Source organism: Anabas testudineus, chromosome 18, assembly GCF_900324465.2.
Source record: "Anabas testudineus chromosome 18, fAnaTes1.2, whole genome shotgun sequence".
In the NCBI taxonomy this organism is placed as follows: Eukaryota; Metazoa; Chordata; class Actinopteri; order Anabantiformes; family Anabantidae; genus Anabas; species Anabas testudineus.
The window spans coordinates 7,781,666-7,799,464 of record NC_046627.1 but is presented as its reverse complement, the minus strand read 5'-3'; the positions used below and the strand labels follow the sequence as shown (position 1 = coordinate 7,799,464).

Below are 17,799 nucleotides of genomic sequence, written 5' to 3'. Positions count from 1 at the left end.
AGGAGGAACTTTGGACCTTTCTTCCTCACATAACCGCTTCAGAACAAACTGTCTAAGAACAGCTGACTTGAGGTCACTCAGCATTTCTAGTGAGTCTACATCTGGGCTCTGACTCACATTTAAAACCGGGAAACCGCCGACAGCGGCATCGCTTTTTCTTTTTCTTTAAACACTTCACATCAAGTCAGAAACAGTTTTAACAATTCAGATTTTTTAATATTTAGGAAAGTGGACATAAACTAAACTAACCAAGCAGCAGATTACACTAGTAAAGTGTTGGTGTCGCCAACTCAGCTTTCAGTGTGTTTGTATTTTTCTGGTAAACCGCCGCAGGAAGCCTTCAACATGTAAATAGGACATGACTTTAAAAAAAGGATAAGAGACATGCTGAGTGACAGAGGAGTCAGATACCAACAGACTCAGCTGAACTCGAGTATTTATCACATTTCCTGCAACAATTAAACTACACACACACAGACACACACACACACAGTGGATACTTTCTGGTACTCTGTTCAGTCTTCGTTTCTCCTCTCAGACAAACACACGTTGATTTTCAGGAGCTCAGGGTCTTTTTCCACAATGCACCTCTTCCTCCACCTTCTCATCCTCCTGTCTCATGTTGCCATAGTTACAGCAGTGGCTGGTTGCCTCAGTGACAGGGACAAGGACCACCGGCCGAGGGAGAACTGCACGGAGGCCGGGTTCAGCGACATCCCAGCAGGACTCGGCGTAACGACCAGGGTAACGACATGAAACAAAGAATCTATTACATTTAGAAAAATAAGAGAAAATGCAATTTGAAAACATTCAAAGTCACATTTAAAAAAATAAAGCATTGAAATACTAGATTCAGAGGAGACAGTTTTCTATTTGAGGGCTTGTGTCTGACACTCGTAATGATGCCGGCTCAGTTTAATTCTCTTTCGAAAAGAGGCTGAAAGTTAAAGAAGTATAAAAATAAGCTGTAAATACACGTTTGACATCAGGTCATCACTGGTTTTGGTCTTCTCTGAGGTTTGTTGTCTACCATCTACTGTACATGTGTCGCCTGACTGGTTGAACATTTTGTCAACAAGGTTTAAAACACTTTACACCACATATTTATTTATTTATTGTAGTATTTCGCTGTAATAGTTCCTGCTGAATCATTTCAATCATAGACTTGATAATTTGGTGGCACAGGCTTCATTTGGCATCAAAGTGATCAAGAATTACGATCTGCCAATGAATCCATTCACACAGATGTACAACAGCAGACACTGAACATCACTGTCCTGAACTCAACCGTGACTGGATGAAGTGTTTGAGTGAAGGGACGACACGACAGCGGACACACAAGCTTCCTTTTTGAGGCTGATAAGGAGACTGTTAAACAGGAAGCAGCTCTAAATGTTAACTTCCTCTGTTTTCTCTTTTTTCTTTAGGTTCTTCTGTTTCCCAGGAACCTGTTCACCAGTCTATCCTGGTCTTCCTTCCAGACTTTTACAGAGATCTATGAGATTGACCTCACAGGAAACAAGGTGTCTGACTGGGTCATGCTTATGAATGAATATCAACATTAAATCAATAAAGTTAAAGTTTCTAGCAGTGACCATAATTAAGTTTCATTAACATGACTGGGGTTCTCTCCAGGTTCCAGAGGTCACACCAGGCGGAGCACCGATCTTGCCCAGCCTCAGTGTCCTCCGGCTGGGGTCGAACCATCTTAAGTCCCTCTCCGACGGCTCCTTCTCGGCCTGTCCTGCTCTGACTGAACTCTACCTGGAAAACAACGCCATCACATCTCTGACCGACCACACCTTCTCTGGACTCAGCCTACTGGAGGTCAGAATGTTATGACAGCTTTAATTAAAAGGCCTGGTCATAAATGTTGGATTAACTCATTTTAACCTTAGACCCCAGTTTTAGTTTTAGGTTGAACAGTGTGTTAGTTCTTATGCCTGGTGGTAACTCCTTAGCAGTTTAAAATGGGCTGAGGTCTGGAACCTACAGACATCACCAGGAGCGTCTTCCCTGGTGATGCTCTGCCAGGTCTTTACTGCTGCTGCCTGTTTTGGGATGTTTTGCCTTCAACAAGTGAAACACTTGCTTAGTTGTATTCAGTTCAGGGTAAAGTTAGGGAAGGGAAGGAGCCTGTCCACATTGTTCATCTGAACGTTGGTGTAGACTACAACTGCATTGATCTGACTTTTAAGAATGAAAGAAAGACATCTACAATCATGTTTCAGCTGGTCATAATAATGTTTTTGAATATTCAAAATAACTTCAGTGACTGTTTAACCCTTTTTTTTAGATTGATGGAATATACTTCACAAAATTCCAGCTTGTTTCTGACTACTTCAAACCGTAATCTGAGATTTATCGAAGGTATTAGTCATCCTGAGTCGTTCTTAAAAGTCTTAACTTAATGTGTAAATATAAATCCTGTCCAACTTTAAAAACACTACCATATGTACAGTGAAAATAGTTTTTAGGAAGAATAGTTTTTTTTTATTTTGGAGGTCAGTCTCTGAGTTTTCCTACTAAAGAGCTCTGGATTCATTGGTTCACTTCTGACTGTCCAATTTCTAGATTTTGGATCTGTCATCCAATCATATCAGTGTGCTTCCCAAGCTCATGCTCCACCCTCTACCAGCTATAGAAACGCTCTATGTGGAGAATAATAAGGTGAGACTACACACACCAAGAGAGTTTACAACCTATTCAAGCACAAAATCATTATGTTAAGTTACATTATGTAGATTACAGATGGTACAAGTTCACAGCAGGTTGCCTCAACATTTCCATACTTACAGATCTTATCTTTTCCACGTTAGATTAAGGTAATGCCAGATGACTGGTTCAGCAAGAAGGAGGAAGTGCCATACCTTTACCTGTCAGCCAACCCATGGGCCTGTAACTGTTCCCTTGATTATTTGCACAGATACCTTAATGACTATGAGCTCAATGTGTACGTCCGAGATGGCCCGATAATCAGCTCTGATATTGAGAGTGTGGTGAGTAACACAAACAAAAAAAAGACACGTTGTCAAGAATAAAATGTGATCATAATTGTTGTTACTCCACTCTATGGTTCCTGATAAACTTATCTACCTGTGTTTTCACCAGAGTCAGCAGGGTCTAAGTTTAGTTCCACAACCATAGTTTTACTACAATGAAAAATACTTATTGAAGAAAGAAACTTCAGCAAAATACCATTAGTTTGCACACATAGCAAAAACACTGGAGTTGTTTTGTTCTCTTTTGCTTGTCTGCTACGAAAATCAGGATGGAGCAACCCAAGATATTTAAGGAAGCAATGGGACCAATACTTAAAAATAATGACATTCATGCTTTTCATACATCAGTTGCATAATTACAATCGCAATTGACTTTTACACAACATAAGGTTTCTGCACTTTAGTTCCTAGAAATAAAAAGTCCCAGGAACTTGGGGAAATTGCCAATTTTTGAAAACTAAAAAGGATGAATGGACAGTTGAGTAATTAGTAAAAAAAAAAAGTTGTCTCTTTAATGCATATTTAAATCAAAAGAGATTCATTTGTTATCTGTCCTCAGGTATGTGATTCTCCACAGTACCATAAGGGTAAAGCTGTAGTGAGTCTGGAAGAATCTGATCTGTGTTCGCCTTCAACAGAATGGGCTCTCAACACCTACAGGGCGGTGGAATATGAGGGTCATGGGATTTCTAACACCCCCTCCTACTGGCTAACACATGGTGTGCCTACTGAAGCTCCAAATATTCACATTTCTACACCTAGAAACACCTTTCATACTACTACTACTAGTCCTGCTATTACCTCGGCTGCTCGTCAAATGTCCACAGCTGTGTACCGAAAAGTGGTTACGTGGACCTGGTATCAAACATTTGCTAGTCTCATTGAATGGTCAGACCATTCAGGAGGCAGAGGAGATGGATCTTTATTTGGGTCACGGGACATAGGTACTCATTCACCTTTTCCTACAGTCACACCGTCAACTGAAAGTCCTGCTATCATGACAACCACTGTTCCTACAGTCACACCGTCAACTGAAAGTCCTCCTATCATGACAACCACTGTTCCTACAGTCACACCGTCAACTGAAAGTCCTCCTATCATGACAACCACTGTTCCTACAGTCACACCGTCAACTGAAAGTCCTGCTATCATGACAACCACTGTTCCTACAGTCACACCGTCAACTGAAAGTCCTGCTATCATGACAACCACTGTTCCTACAGTCACACCGTCAACTAGTGTTACAACGAATCCCACGATGTCCACAAAACCTGGGACAACTGAATCTACTTCGTCAATTATAGCATCAACGACATTGATAACAACAAAAACAACAACATTCTTTTCCACCAAGGCAGCCACCATGTCAGTCCACCCGCTGGTGATCCATGAAGCTGACCGTGGTGGTAAAATTAGAGCCGTCAGTGCTGCAGCAGTTTTCTGTTTTTGGCTTTTCGCAGGGTGCCTGCTGCTGTGCATTGCATCGGCAGCATGCGTAGCGGCAACTCTGGTGGGGCTAGTTGTTTGGTACAGGAGGGTGTACGAGCCACTGAGTGCGATGCAGGCAAGAAAGAGGGCAGGAGGTAATGAAGGACAGACACTTTTAACATTCAACAGGAGGGAAGAGAATGAGGTGTTAGGAGGAGGAATACTGGCACTGTATCGTTCTGTTCTTTATGTCCACAGAGAAGGGCAAGAGGCTGGGGGAAAGGAAGGTGAAGGGGCAGCAGAAAGAGTCCTTGTAAATCTGGAGCCAGCAACAGCAAGGGGAGAGGCAATAAGGGAGGAAGAGGGACACAGAGAAGGAGAGGAGAGGGGAGTGTACAGGAAAACGCTTTACCGCTTGCTAAGCAGAGAGGAAGAGATAGAGGGATGGAGGGACGTGATGGAGGAGTGTCGGATTTCTGCAGAGGGCGGAGCGAGGAAAGGAGTCAGGAAAGAAGGGGAGGTGGGTGGAGGAGAAGTTTCAAGGAAGCGCTACAGCGTGATCCTGAGAGAGGAGAGGGAAGAGGCCGGGGGAGGGAGAGAGGAGCTGGACTGGGTGGTGGGAGGATGGGAGGTAAAAAGAGGAGAAGGGATAAAGGAGGAGGAGCCCAGGAGCAGCTGGGGGGAGTGGCTGGCCCACTACTTACCCAGCATGCCGTGGGGGGTGACCACACCTCCCGAAGGTGAGGCAACACCATGATGTGCTCATTATCACTTCACTGTCTTTCTGAAAAACTTTGTTTCTGAAATGTATTATCTACATCAGTCTAAGGTTGCAGACTGTATCCCTTGTTTTGACCCAATTTGGTTATTGGATTTATTCATTGGAACGCTTGTCAGACTTCTTTCCTAACGAGTATTGTTGTATTTAAAGTGTACATGTTGGTAAACAGCATTTCTAAAAGCTGGGGTGGTGTTCTCTGAAGGACACAATCACACAACTACAAGTAGTGTGGTTCTTAAGATTTACAGCAGAAGAACATGACTTCTGCAGGGTTGGAACAACTCAGTGTTGCTGAGGTTCAACACTAACATGGGTAATTGTTCCTTAATATGTGGTGCAAGAAACAGAAACTAGTTATTAATATAATTATACAGATTATTATTATTTCTATCATGTCTATATAATTCAGATGCTTACATTAATGTATTGTTTGGACTTTGGAATTCAGCTTAACTGTACTAAAATGTCTAAAGCTTTATTTGTTGTTGTGAACCTGTAATCGATGAATACGGATTGAAGGGTTTTAATCCAGGATGCAATTGCATTTGATTATTATGCTTGTTTTACCACTCGCTACATTTTTTTTCCTACCAGATGAAAAAATGAAAATATAATAAAGAAGGTCTCTGAACTGTTGTGTAGCTCAAATCCTCAACCTCAACCGTCAGGGAAAGATTGTGGCTTTCAAAACTAAAAGCTGAGTTCCGTTTGCAATTCTGTTTTGTTAATGAAATACTTTATTGATCCCCAAGTGGAAATAAGAACAGGCGATGAAACACTTTCCATTAAAAATATGTTTGAAATGTTTTGCAAAAACACACTTTTGTTCAATTTATGCAGTTATTTAAGTATTTGTGGAAATAAAACATCTGACAGAACCATTAAATTTGACAAGTAACTGGCTTATTCAGGTTTAATTAAATGTTTTGACTGTAGAACAATTTTTATCTTTATCGTTAGTGTAGTGGTAACATCACCGCCTCCCATGTGGGAGACTAGACTGTCATCAATTTAAAACACTACAGAGGTTGAACAGACAGTGCTCCTGGATGTCATTGACATGACATTGTCAGAAGGTTTGCTGTGTCTTCCAGCACAGTCCTAAGAACAAAGAAAATAGTCCAGGAGTCAGATACTTTAAGAAAGCTGGACGGGGCCGTAGAAGGTCCTTAACCCATCAACACGACCGGTATCTGATCATTTGTTTAAGGAGGAACAAGATGAGCATTGTCAGAGCAAAATGACGTCCTCTTGTGGGCCCTATGCTCACTGTCCGGCACCATGGAGCTTGATTGGCCATACAACAGTAGAATTGGCAGATCCATCACTGGGCCCCTGTGCTGTTCACTGATGAGACCAGGTCTGGCAAAGCTGTGGAGAACTTCTGCCTGTAACATTGTTCAGCATGATCGGTTTGGTGGTGGGTTGGTAATGGTCTGGGGAGGTTTGTCACCTTGAGTGCCATTAGATATTGAGATGAAATCCTTAGACCCACTGTCAGACCCTACACTGGTGCAGTGAACAGATGGAAAAACTAGAGTAAAATCAGCAGTTTAACTAGTGACGTTTGGTTGTTTGTTATTAAAATAAGTAAGTAAAAATTTACGTTGACCAGTTTTTCCTACCTGCAGCTCAGCTCGAAGATCCAACATGTGTGACAGTAACAACTGTGGAGTCTTGGTCCATGTAGGAGGTACAGTTAATTATTCAAGTAATAAGGTTCCTGATGCTGTGTTTAGCTGCAATAAGTTGGGATGAAGAACTTGAGACTTGCTATTTGGTTCAGTCTCTTTGTCTCCACTTGGAAAATAAAATTTAAAAAAAGGAAACAGGAGGACGCAACAAGTAACTTGACTTTCACAATAAAACACAGTAGAGCATTTCTACTGTCCAGCAACATGGTGTTGAGAAAAAAAGAGGAAAAGTTAGTCTGTCTGTGGTTAGAAGAAGAAAGTAGTTTAAATTCACTGCATGTAGAACAGAACGGATTCCAGCTGTCACTGGATGAAAGGTGGTGTACTGTACCACGTCACTCAATATCCATATAACTCATTATATATTCAAATTAATCATTGTATATACATAATGAGGGTTATACTTTTACATTTATTTTTTTCATAAAACTGCCATTTGTTATAACTTATAGTGACCCTTATGAAACTTGCCTTTGCCCTTGTTAGACAGTGCACCAGACTTTTATCTTAAGGAGTCAGACAGGATGTCCTGGCATGGAATTGACCTCGAGACAAGAACCAACTGTAATGTCTCACAGACAATTGTCATCTATTCACCTTTCCCTCCCATCTGAAATCCATAAAAACAACTGTATGTGTTAGATTCTTTCAGTATGTTTCTGTCAGTCGTGTGCTGATGTATTCATGCTCTCTGTGTAAGAAAATAAACTACTGCCTTATTAATCTCATCGGTTGTCCTGAGAAGTTTGTTACAGAAGTTTTTCAGTTTTCTTTTTCAGGTTTAACACACTACAGCTTTGTTGTTTTTGTTGACTTCACGAGAGTCAGTTCTTCATGTTGTGATAAAATCGTTAAAACACTGGTTGATTAAATAACTTCAGGCTAAATAGTGTCTATTTAAAAAGTTGCCTGATTGTTTTCAGTTGATGTCTTCAAAAGAAATCAAATTGTTAATGTAAAAAACAATTCAACAATATGATCATACAAAATATTTATTAGGAAAAGGCAGGAATTAAAAATAAAATCAACAACAAAACAAACAGGGTGAGGGTCTGATTTACCACTGTAGACCTACACATAGCTGAACCAATCAAATACTGAGGATTAACACATTATTGACATGATATGAACATTTTAACTGAAAGATTCAGAAGATAATTAAAGATCATCAGGTTTCTATCCACCAACAACAGCACGTTTCATTTGTCCTGTCATCAATTTAAAACACTGAATTCACATCATTCATGCTGCTGTTTAGTAGAATTTAATTTTACCTAATGAATTTAATCAAATTTAAAAATTAAAAAACAGACAAATGTAATACTACATTTTAAAAATAACAAACACAATGAGTAGAATATTTTCAATGCATTTCACAAAACAAAACTAACAACATATATCAACTTCATCTTATCTAACTTTAAGATTACTGATGCTAATACAAATAATATGAGCTACTAGAGCTAGCTATAGTTATACAATTGCAATTATTTAAAAAAAGAGATTTTAACAAAGAAAAAACGTAATACAAAGTCCAGATCTGGAAGGACATAACATCATCTGTTGTCTCATTAGGAGCATGTCCTGATGTTGTCAGTCGTGTATACAAGGACATAACAGCTACTGAAAACCATTTGACTTGCTGCAATGACATTTCAACAAAATGGACAAACCTCCCACCAGATGTTTTTCACTTTGGTTTTGAAGGTGTCTTTGAATTCAGTCCTCTGTAGGTTGATAACTTGAATTTCCATCAAACAATGTGGCGTCCTGTTGTTTCTTCCACATAATCGAGTCCAGATCAGTGTAAATATCCAGCATGAACTTTTTACCCATTAAGTTCTGATGGATTTTAAAAATCATCCTAACAATTTTTTTAGCAGTTCACTTTAATTTAATTTTACTTATGGAAAACAGACTGTATTACTGAAAACAGCTAGTTGACAGTTTTCATACAAACTCTGAACAGGCTGCAAAGTTTACATTTGTTATGGGGTTGGAAGACAAAATTGGTGAGGATCCATAAAAGGTGACACAAAAAAAGTATGGCGCAGACTCTTTAATCCTCCAGGTAAATGTATGATTAAAAAACCTAATTCTGAGCTGATATGAATGTTTTCTCAGATTGTTTTCACTTATTGGGTTTCTCTCCAGTGTGAATACCTTTATGACGCCATAATGAAGTGTACCTGCTAAAGATCTTCCCACATTGATCACAAGGGTAGATTGTTTCTTTAGTGTGGATGTTTCTATGAACCTTTAAATTTGCTAAGTAAACAAATGTTTTCCCACACTCCTCACATCTATATGGTCTCACTCCAGTATGTGTTCGTTCATGGTTGTTGCGCTCTACTAAAGAAGTGAAAGTTTTTTCACAGTGTCTGCACTGGTATGGTTTCTCTCCACTGTGAATACGTTTATGAATTGTTAGGGTTCCTGATCGAGCAAAATCTTTCCCACACTCGTCACAGTGATAAGGTTTTTCTCCAGTGTGAATCCGTTTATGATACCTTAATGAAGCGGAGGTGCTAAAGATCTTCCCACATTGCTCACAAGGGTAGATTGTTTCTTTAGTGTGGATGTTTCTATGAACTGTGAATGTTCCTAGGTGACCAAATGTTTTTCCACACTCCTCACATCTATATGGTCTCACTCCAGAATGTTTTCGTTCATGGCTGTTGCGCGCCGATGAAGAACTGAAAGTTTTCTCACAGTGTCTGCACTGGTATGGTTTCTCTCCACTGTGAATACGTTTATGAAGTTTTAGGTGTCCTGATATAGCAAAATCTTTCCCACACTCGTCACAGTGATAAGGCTTCTCTCCAGTGTGAACGCGAAAGTGACATTTCAGGTTACCTAACTGAGAGAAAGCTTTACCACACTGATCACAACTGAATGGCTTCTCTCCAGTATGAACTCTCTGATGAAGTTTTAATTCTCCTGCTGTTACGAAAGTTTTGTCACATTGCTCACAACTGAATGGCTTCTCTCCAGTATGAACTCTCTGATGAAGTTTTAAGTCTCCTGCTGTTACGAAAGTTTTGTCACATTGCTCACAACTGAATGGCTTCTCTCCAGTATGGGTATGAGTTTTTTCTCCACTGTAAATTATCTGATGAAGTTTTTGTATGTATGATGAAGAGAATTCTTTGTTATAATACTGAAATTGTTTCATTGCGTTTCTGTGTGTCTAAAATGACAGAGAGAGAAAATGTAAGGTTTTGTTAATGGAGATAATAAAAAATGCAAAATATGTGAGATGTGAGAGATTTAAATTCTGACCTTTTGGGGAGAACTCATCCTGCTTCTTTCTCAGTGGCACTAGATTTCACAAAGCTGTCCTGATGTCAGGCAAAACAATGTTCGTCCTCACCTGAGATGAATGTGATCTGTGAACCAATAAAGACACAAGATAAGACAAAAACACAGCTACAGAATATCACTGACTCAGCAGATGAGGATCACTGTGTGCAATTGATCCCGTTGATTACTGACAGCTGACTGTCACAGTGAACAAACCATTTATAGAAACTGAAGTAGAGAATGACTATTAAAACATGGCCCTCCCTGCCTCACACCAGCTGCTGGATGTCTCCCAACTGGGAGATTTTTGACCACCCAGACCGGGAGGAGCACACAGCAGCAGTCCTGTGCTACATCAAAGACTGCACAGATACTGTTACTGTGGACAAGTGCATCCGAATGTATCCTAATGAAAAACCCTGGATGACCAGAGAGATCCAGCAACTGCTGCGGTAGAGGAACACAGCCTTCAGGTTCAGTGACATGAACGTGTACAGCTCTGCCACAGCCAACCTGAAGAGAGGCATCTGATAGGCCAAACTGGACTACGAGCAGAGGATTGAGGACAACCTCAGCACAAACATCACACGGCAGGTGTGGAAAGGGATCCAGCATTTAACCAACTACAGACCAAACCTCGCTACTGTCGATGGGGACCTTTCAGTGGCAGAGGAGCATAACCTCTTCTTCGCCCGCTTCAAGGTGGAGCCACCAGAGGTCTGTGAACCCGAGGAAGACTGCCGGACCTGATGGCATCACTGGTCGGGTGCTCAAGGACTGCGCGGATCAGCTGGCGGGGGTGTTTACCAAGATCTTCAATTGGTCCTTACATCAGTCCATTGTCCCACCCTGCCTCAAATCCTCAACTATGGCCCCTCTGCCCAAAAAATCCACAATCAGCAGTCTTAAGGACTACAGACCAGTTGCCCTGACCCCAGTTATCATGAAATGCTTTGAGAAATTGGTACGTAGTCACATCACCTCATGCCTTCCATCTACACTGGACAGCTACCAGTTTGCATACAGTGCAAACAGGTCCACAGAAGACGCCATCACCACCACTCTCCACATTGCTTTGTCCCATCTGGAGCAGCTGGGGAGCTACGTGAGGCTGCTGTTTGTGGATTTCAGTTCCGCCTTTAACACCATCCTTCCTCACAGACTAGTGTCCAAACTAGAGGCCCTGGGACTCTCTACCTCCACATGCCTCTGGATTTGGACTTTCTGACAGCCCGCCCCTGGAGGGTTAGAGTAGGGTCCCACATGTCGACAGTTCTCACCCTCAGTACCGGCTCCCCACAGGGCTGTGCTGAGCCCCCTGCTCTACACCCTCTACACACAAGACTGCACCTCCACCCACTTTCTCAATCTTCTAAAGAAAAACAACCTGAATGAGAAACTGCTAGTGTCCTTCTACCGTTGCTCAATAGAGAGTATTTTAACATACTGTGCCTGTGCCTGATTTGCCAGTTTCACAGCTGTGGCCAGGAAAGCTCTCTGGAGAGTCACCACGAGAACCCAGAAGATCATCGGCTGCCCTCTCCCATCCCTGGAAGAACTGTACAGTTCCCGCTGCCTAAAAAAGGCTCCGAACATTCAGCAGGATCCATCACACCCTGAACATTTTCTGTTTGAACTGCTGCCTTCAGGCAGAAGATACAAGGCAAATAAAACAAGAACAAGGAGATTAAAAAACAGCTTTGTTCCAAGAGCCATTGTTGCCTTAAACGCTGCTAAAAAAGGTTAATTTATTGAGGGAACCGTGCAATAGCTGGAGTATGTGTAACCTACTGGTGTTTTATATTTTTCTTATTTAGCAGTTTTTAGTTTTCATTTATTTATGACAATTTTTTTCTACCAAAACGATTGCACTCTAATTTCATTGTACAACGTACAATGACAGTAATGTCATCTGATTTTATTGATTTGAGTCCTGGAGAGACTTGGCAGAATTTACAAATGAGAGAGAGCTACAGATGAGGAATGTCTCTCTTCAGACCACCGCTGAAGAAATTTTCTTATCTGGCTTGTCAATCCACATGACCTACCTTGGCTTCCCCAGACTCAAAATGTTTTGTGAGAACAAAACCACAGGGACAATAATAAGCCAGAAAATCAGAAGAACAGGTTCTTCAAGTTGAGAATCTCACAGAAAATTGTCAAAGACCTGAAAGTGATAGAGGAAACAAAGAGAGACATCCTTTGGAGGGTAAGGTAAGGCTGTCTTAACCTCCAGAAACCAGGAAAAGTCTGCATGGACAAGTAAATGATTATTTTTATGGGCCACTGTTTCATGAGGAAATTTGTTCCAGGTAAGCTGTACTCTACTGGTTAAAGGTATTTGTACTGGGTGGGGTGGACCTCTGTGACTACAGTTGCAAGATGTTCCTCTGCATAACAAAGAAGAGAAACTGCTTCCTAAAGTACCGTCACTAAGACTTTAATGAAGGAAGAAAAGAAAGAGGAAGAGAAGGAGAACAGTGAAGAGAAGGTGGTGTTACAGATTCAAACCTGTGCTACCCAGGACCTCTGGACTGGAGACTTTAATTTATGTTCATGTTCAGTTTCATTTAGAAAGTTTCATTAGAAAATGGATTGACATTCTTGTTTTCTTGTCAGTCTATTCTGATTTTGAAGTGTAGCTGTTTTCTAACAGTAAATTTGTTCTGCTGTCCACTACAGTGGACATGCTGTAAAATATCAAATAATAATATGTCTGTGAAGATTTTCAGTCCTCCAGGTAAAGTTATCTGGAAGTTGAGTCGTGACAACTGTACGTCTTTCTTGTTTGGTTGAAATGTTTCACTACTCATCAAAGTCGCTTCTTCAGTCTGAGGAAAGTTGGTTAGAGACAAACAACAAACCCTTCAGGCTGGAAACCAACTAGTGATGTCTGTCTGACTTCACCTTGGTTTCACCAAGAACACCTTTTACCAACAACTACTGACTAATAATCAACTAATCTTTACAAACATGTATGAACATTATTCACAGAAACTCTAGTTACACTCATCACATCTTTATAAAGACGCTGCTTTTACCACAAATCTTTGAATGAATGAACCCATTTTCAAGACAGTTGATGAATTGATTCATTTGAACATAATCAAAACAACCTGGAAGAAACATTTTTCTTGGTTTTCAGTAGTAAATATATGTCTTCATAAAATAAAGTTAAACATTAACAGTGAAAACAAAGACACGGTTACACTGTTATGAAAGGAAGCGTGGAAACTTTGGTTTCTTTAAAGAGCTGTAGAGTCCAACAAAAACACGTAAAACCCACGATTGTTGCTAAAACTGAAATAACTCAGTTTAGTTTCTTTGAAATATAAGTTTAAAACTATCATTTAGTACTTTTAACTACGTTTTATCGACGTAAAAACGGGAGAACCCGCATGGACTCACCTCAACGCAGAGACGGAGGAAAACAGGAAGTATACTCAGGAAGTGACATCATCGGGTCAGAGGTCATGCACAAAACTCCTTCAAAATAAGATTAAATATACAGTTCCATACATGTAGATGTAGTAGAGTGATGTTGTTGCACTGTGATGTGAACAGGACATTTTACGTTGTACTAAAAATTCCATAAATAATCTGAAAAAGATTAAAAAAGATGTTCTCCTCACATTACAGTATCAAGCAGTTTGTTTTATTTCCAAAAGAAAACTTACACATATAATTAGTTTTTTTTTTTTTTAAAACAGGAAGTCTTCTTGTCTTATCATAAAGTGTCTGTACTAAACTCTCCGGTTTGTTTGCTAATTTAAAGTGTTCATAATTTTATTATTATATTATTATTAATATAAGAACAAAGAAGAATAAAGTGTGAAACTGTCCTTTAGCACAGTTTCTGTCCACAGTCTTGTTAAATCCTCAGTGAGACTCCTGCTGCTTCTCTTGTCTTCATCAGTCTCCACAGTTGTTACTGTCCCACATGTTGGATGTTGGATCTTCGAGCTGAGCTGCAGGAAGGAAAAACTGCTCAACGACAACTTTTACACACTTATTTTAATAACTATTGACTGAACATCACTGATTTCATCCACTTCATCTACTGACAGCTGGTTAATCTGAAATGATTCAGTCCTTTATTAACTGGTTCTATTTGATACGGTACAAATACAAAGTAGACTTTAATGACAACACTGTAATGTACTTTAGTACAGTTGTTACTTCCTGGACCTTTATTTATCGACTTTATTAAATATTAATTATGTAATGTTACAGTTTTCAACTCTTTTTACGGGGATTTATTGGTATTTTTACAGATAATAATTATGAAGAAAACACGTCTCTGTTGGTGTTTGCTGATTTTCAGTGCTCTAGTTTAACTGTATTTATTTTTTTAGGTTGGTTTATAAGTTTTTCTAATCACTTCATATCTCTTTATGATAAACACACTGTGCTGTGGGAGTAGATTCTTCTCAACAAAGAGTCTGAGTGTTTTCTGAAAGACTGAGATAAGCCTGTATTCTGACCTTGACTGTCTGAAATGGGATTTTCCATTAAAAATCACCCTCAAACACATTTCTGTACTTTAGTAGTGTGTGGATCCAGGTTTCCAGTCCAGGAGGGAGCACCCTTTCTCTGGCTTCTGGATTTACTGTATATAAGTTCCTTTTATTAAACCACCAACTAACAAAAGAGGTTTGTTTAAAAAACTGTGGGTGGGAAGTTGTGTGCTTTAACCACAAGGCTGTTTGAAGTGATGGATCTCTGAAGAAATGTTTGTTCACAAATTCACAAATATGGTGAGTTTGTCTGAAAGTTGAGTCATGTCAACTGATTCTTTCTAGAGCAGAAACTTTTCTCCACCAACATAGAAAAATGTGTCATTTTAAACCAGATCTGTCCAGAGGAAACATTTCAGGTATGATCAGATCAGGTAATAGCACTGCAGGACTCTGATGCTTTAGGGAGAAGGGGGGTGGTGTAAGACCATTCTAACCAGTGCTGTTGGTTGGTCGTTCTGTCTGAATGGAGGCTCCTATTGTTATGTTTATCTGAGCTTGATGAGAAGATTCAAATGTCCTTTCTAATGATAAACAGCTCCTGAAGCAGGCAGACTGAGACACACTACATCCAGGTGTAATGAGAGTTAGTGAATTTTATTAGGTACATTTGTGAAGTCCAATGCAGCCTAATACACCCAGTAACTGATAAACCTCTAGAAGGTAGTTTGACAGCTGTGGCAGCGTGAGCTGCTATTCTTATGCTTATCTATAATAATTATTAATTTAACCTGAAAGCAGGTGTAAATACTGAACAGAGGAGAAACAGATGTTAGTAGGTACTGACCTCCAAATGCTTTTAGATTAGATTGTTTAAGTTTTGTGGAGTGTTTTAACTTTAACTTTATCTGACTGAATACAACTAACTGCCATCTCTCTCTTTCTCTACCTCTCTCTTTTCCCTCTTCCTGTCTTTCTGTCGAGCTACACGTCGTTCCACCCTTTGCCCTCTGGACCTGTCTGACTCGCCCTGATGCCCAACTTCTGGCTGGAGATCTCGTCGCCTGGATCCAACGTTTGCCCAATGGGATGCGTTTGGAGACTGGATTGGTCACACACTACTGGGAAATCGGTTCTGGGCTCGTCGGACGTCAGCAGCTGTTTCTCGGAGGTCTCGACTCAACACTCGATAGTCAAGGAATGGAACAAGTCTGCCTGCAATAACTAACTGGACTCCACATTAACTTAAAGACATTAACTGTTATACTGGACTGCCTGCTGCCTACACAGCATGTAATCACCCATATGAGGATGGGTTCCCTGTTGAGTCTGGTTCCTCTCAAGGTTTCTTCCTGTTGCCTTCTCAGGGAGTTTTTTCTTGCCACCGTCGCCCTCGGCTTGCTCATCAGGGACAATCTGATTTCATGATTCATACACATTCACTGTTCATGTACTGTTCTTTGGTTGTGTAAAGCTGCTTTGTGACAATGTCAATTGTAAAAAGCGCTCTACAAATAAAATTGAATTGAATTGAATTGAATTGAATTGAATTGAATTGAATTGAATTGAATTGAATTGAATTGAATTGAATTGAATTGAATTTTATTTAGCCTAAGCAATTCCATTCATTCAACAGCAATACTCACAGTTGACCCCACATTTAAATTCCCATAGCATTCCAGAGGAGTCTTAATAGTTGGCAGTTTCTGGTGGACATATTCGTCAACATAAGAAGAGTATGAAACTATTATGAATGAGACAGATTCCTGCTCCGGCAGTTGAGGCCCTACGATACAGTCCTGTCTGGTTTCAGGGTTGTAAAAGCCGTTGAAACAGATGGTGAAGAATTCACTGGAGATATTCACCTGTTAAAACAAAAGACACAAGTAAAACAACAGTTCTACAAAGGTTTGTGATCAGCTTGTGATTCAGTCAGAGCTCTCACTCTGCTGCCGCTTCAGTGGATGATCAGATGTTCGGTGTGACTGCAGTGGACATTAAAGAGATGCTCACACATAGCTTCATATGACTCACATAGATTTGTTCATATCTTTGTTCTTGAGATTCTCTGCTAATTCTTCATGTTAGTTCAGCTGACGTCCCTCAACAAGTCTTGTGAGTACAGTTGACAAACTGTGTACATGTAGTGTGTGTTAACTCACCTGCCCGCAGGCTGAGAGCAGACAGGTAGATCAGGGGGTGGAGCATGTTGGGAGACGTCAGTACAGCTGACAGAGACCTACAAATCACAGTTGGACGTCTTTGAGTGGACAGAAAGTCACATCTACCTTCAATGTCCTGTATGTTTTCAGACTGATGGTTGTGATGTGTGTGTCTTGTGTCTTTAAATGTTGAGGAAATGTCTTGTCAATAATGAACTGATTAGATTTTAGTGATCAAAAGTCACGTACGTCACATTCTCATCAAGACTACATCTCTGAAAGGAATTTAATTACATCTGGCACAAACATCCACTTGGATTCATAAGAATATGAGTCTCGACAGACATGTGCATAAACTAAAACATCACTGAGTAGCAGAGGCCAAAAACCACAGTGGGGTAATTCTAGTTTGATCAGTCTCTGTTGGTTTGATTATTGTTCAGTTTTAGCAACTTCAGATATTCAAATTGTTAACCAAAGTAACATTTACTAGTTTTAGAATGAGCTAATCCAACATCAAGTCCCCCTGAAATCAGTTTAAATTTAAGATGTCGGCATGTGATATTTTACAGAAAATATTTTCAAATGAGAGAACCAGAGCATTAATATAAGGAAAACAAATATTCGTGGCAGAACATTTCACATAATACTGGTTTTGTAACAGCTTCAGCTTATACAACAAATACAAATGTCCAGCTGTGTATGAGGAGGGGTCAAAGTGTGAGTACAACACTCAGCAACTATAGGAGGATTCAAGTAGAAAAAGTAAATATAAACATCAACAACACCAATATATATTTTTTGTTAATTTTACACAATCACTATGGATTGTGTCTCCTATCAGATATACCGACAGTACATTATGAAATTATTATTTATTGCCCATTAAGAAAATATAAATATTTACCTAATTAAACACACCTGGTTTCCATCTATATATATTTTTCTACCTCTAGAGCAGATGTTTGCAGC

At 39.9% G+C, this 17,799-nt stretch overlaps 2 protein-coding genes across 3 annotated transcripts; one reads left to right on the top strand and one right to left on the bottom strand.

The window, feature by feature from the left end:
• Window positions 1-363: 363 nt before the first annotated feature.
• LOC113168226 (platelet glycoprotein Ib alpha chain-like) lies at window positions 364-6,104 on the top strand. The gene is made up of 6 exons (XM_026369223.1): window positions 364-744; window positions 1,428-1,523; window positions 1,636-1,827; window positions 2,575-2,670; window positions 2,820-2,999; window positions 3,562-6,104. The coding sequence occupies exons 1-6, from the start codon at window positions 583-585 to the stop codon at window positions 5,185-5,187; spliced, it is 2,352 nt and encodes a 783-aa protein (XP_026225008.1). The 5' UTR covers window positions 364-582; the 3' UTR covers window positions 5,188-6,104.
• Window positions 6,105-7,916: 1,812 nt separating this feature from the next.
• Window positions 7,917-13,663, bottom strand: LOC113168254 (zinc finger protein 525-like). Of its 2 annotated transcripts, none has more exons than XM_026369263.2 (3): window positions 13,617-13,663; window positions 10,188-10,294; window positions 7,917-10,095 (listed from the first exon to the last, which is right to left on the bottom strand). In XM_026369263.2, exons 2-3 carry the CDS (start codon window positions 10,203-10,205, stop codon window positions 9,037-9,039), a joined length of 1,077 nt encoding a protein of 358 aa, XP_026225048.1. In that variant the 5' UTR covers window positions 10,206-10,294; window positions 13,617-13,663; the 3' UTR covers window positions 7,917-9,036. The 2 variants fall into 2 exon arrangements, with proteins under 2 accessions (XP_026225048.1, XP_033182461.1); XM_033326570.1 differs by lacking the exon at window positions 13,617-13,663 and adding an exon at window positions 11,656-13,610.
• Between the last annotated feature and the right edge of the window lie 4,136 nt (window positions 13,664-17,799).

What these genes read in the sequence shown, in the direction of transcription:
- LOC113168226 (XM_026369223.1), top strand. Translation starts at nt 583, where the DNA reads ATGCACCTCTTCCTCCACCTTCTCATCCTCCTGTCTCATGTTGCCATA. An exon ending in CTGGACTCAGCCTACTGGAG is followed by an intron (nt 1,828 to 2,574) that starts GTCAGAATGTTA and finishes TCCAATTTCTAG; the next exon opens with ATTTTGGATCTGTCATCCAA. An exon ending in TCTATGTGGAGAATAATAAG is followed by an intron (nt 2,671 to 2,819) that starts GTGAGACTACAC and finishes TTTCCACGTTAG; the next exon opens with ATTAAGGTAATGCCAGATGA.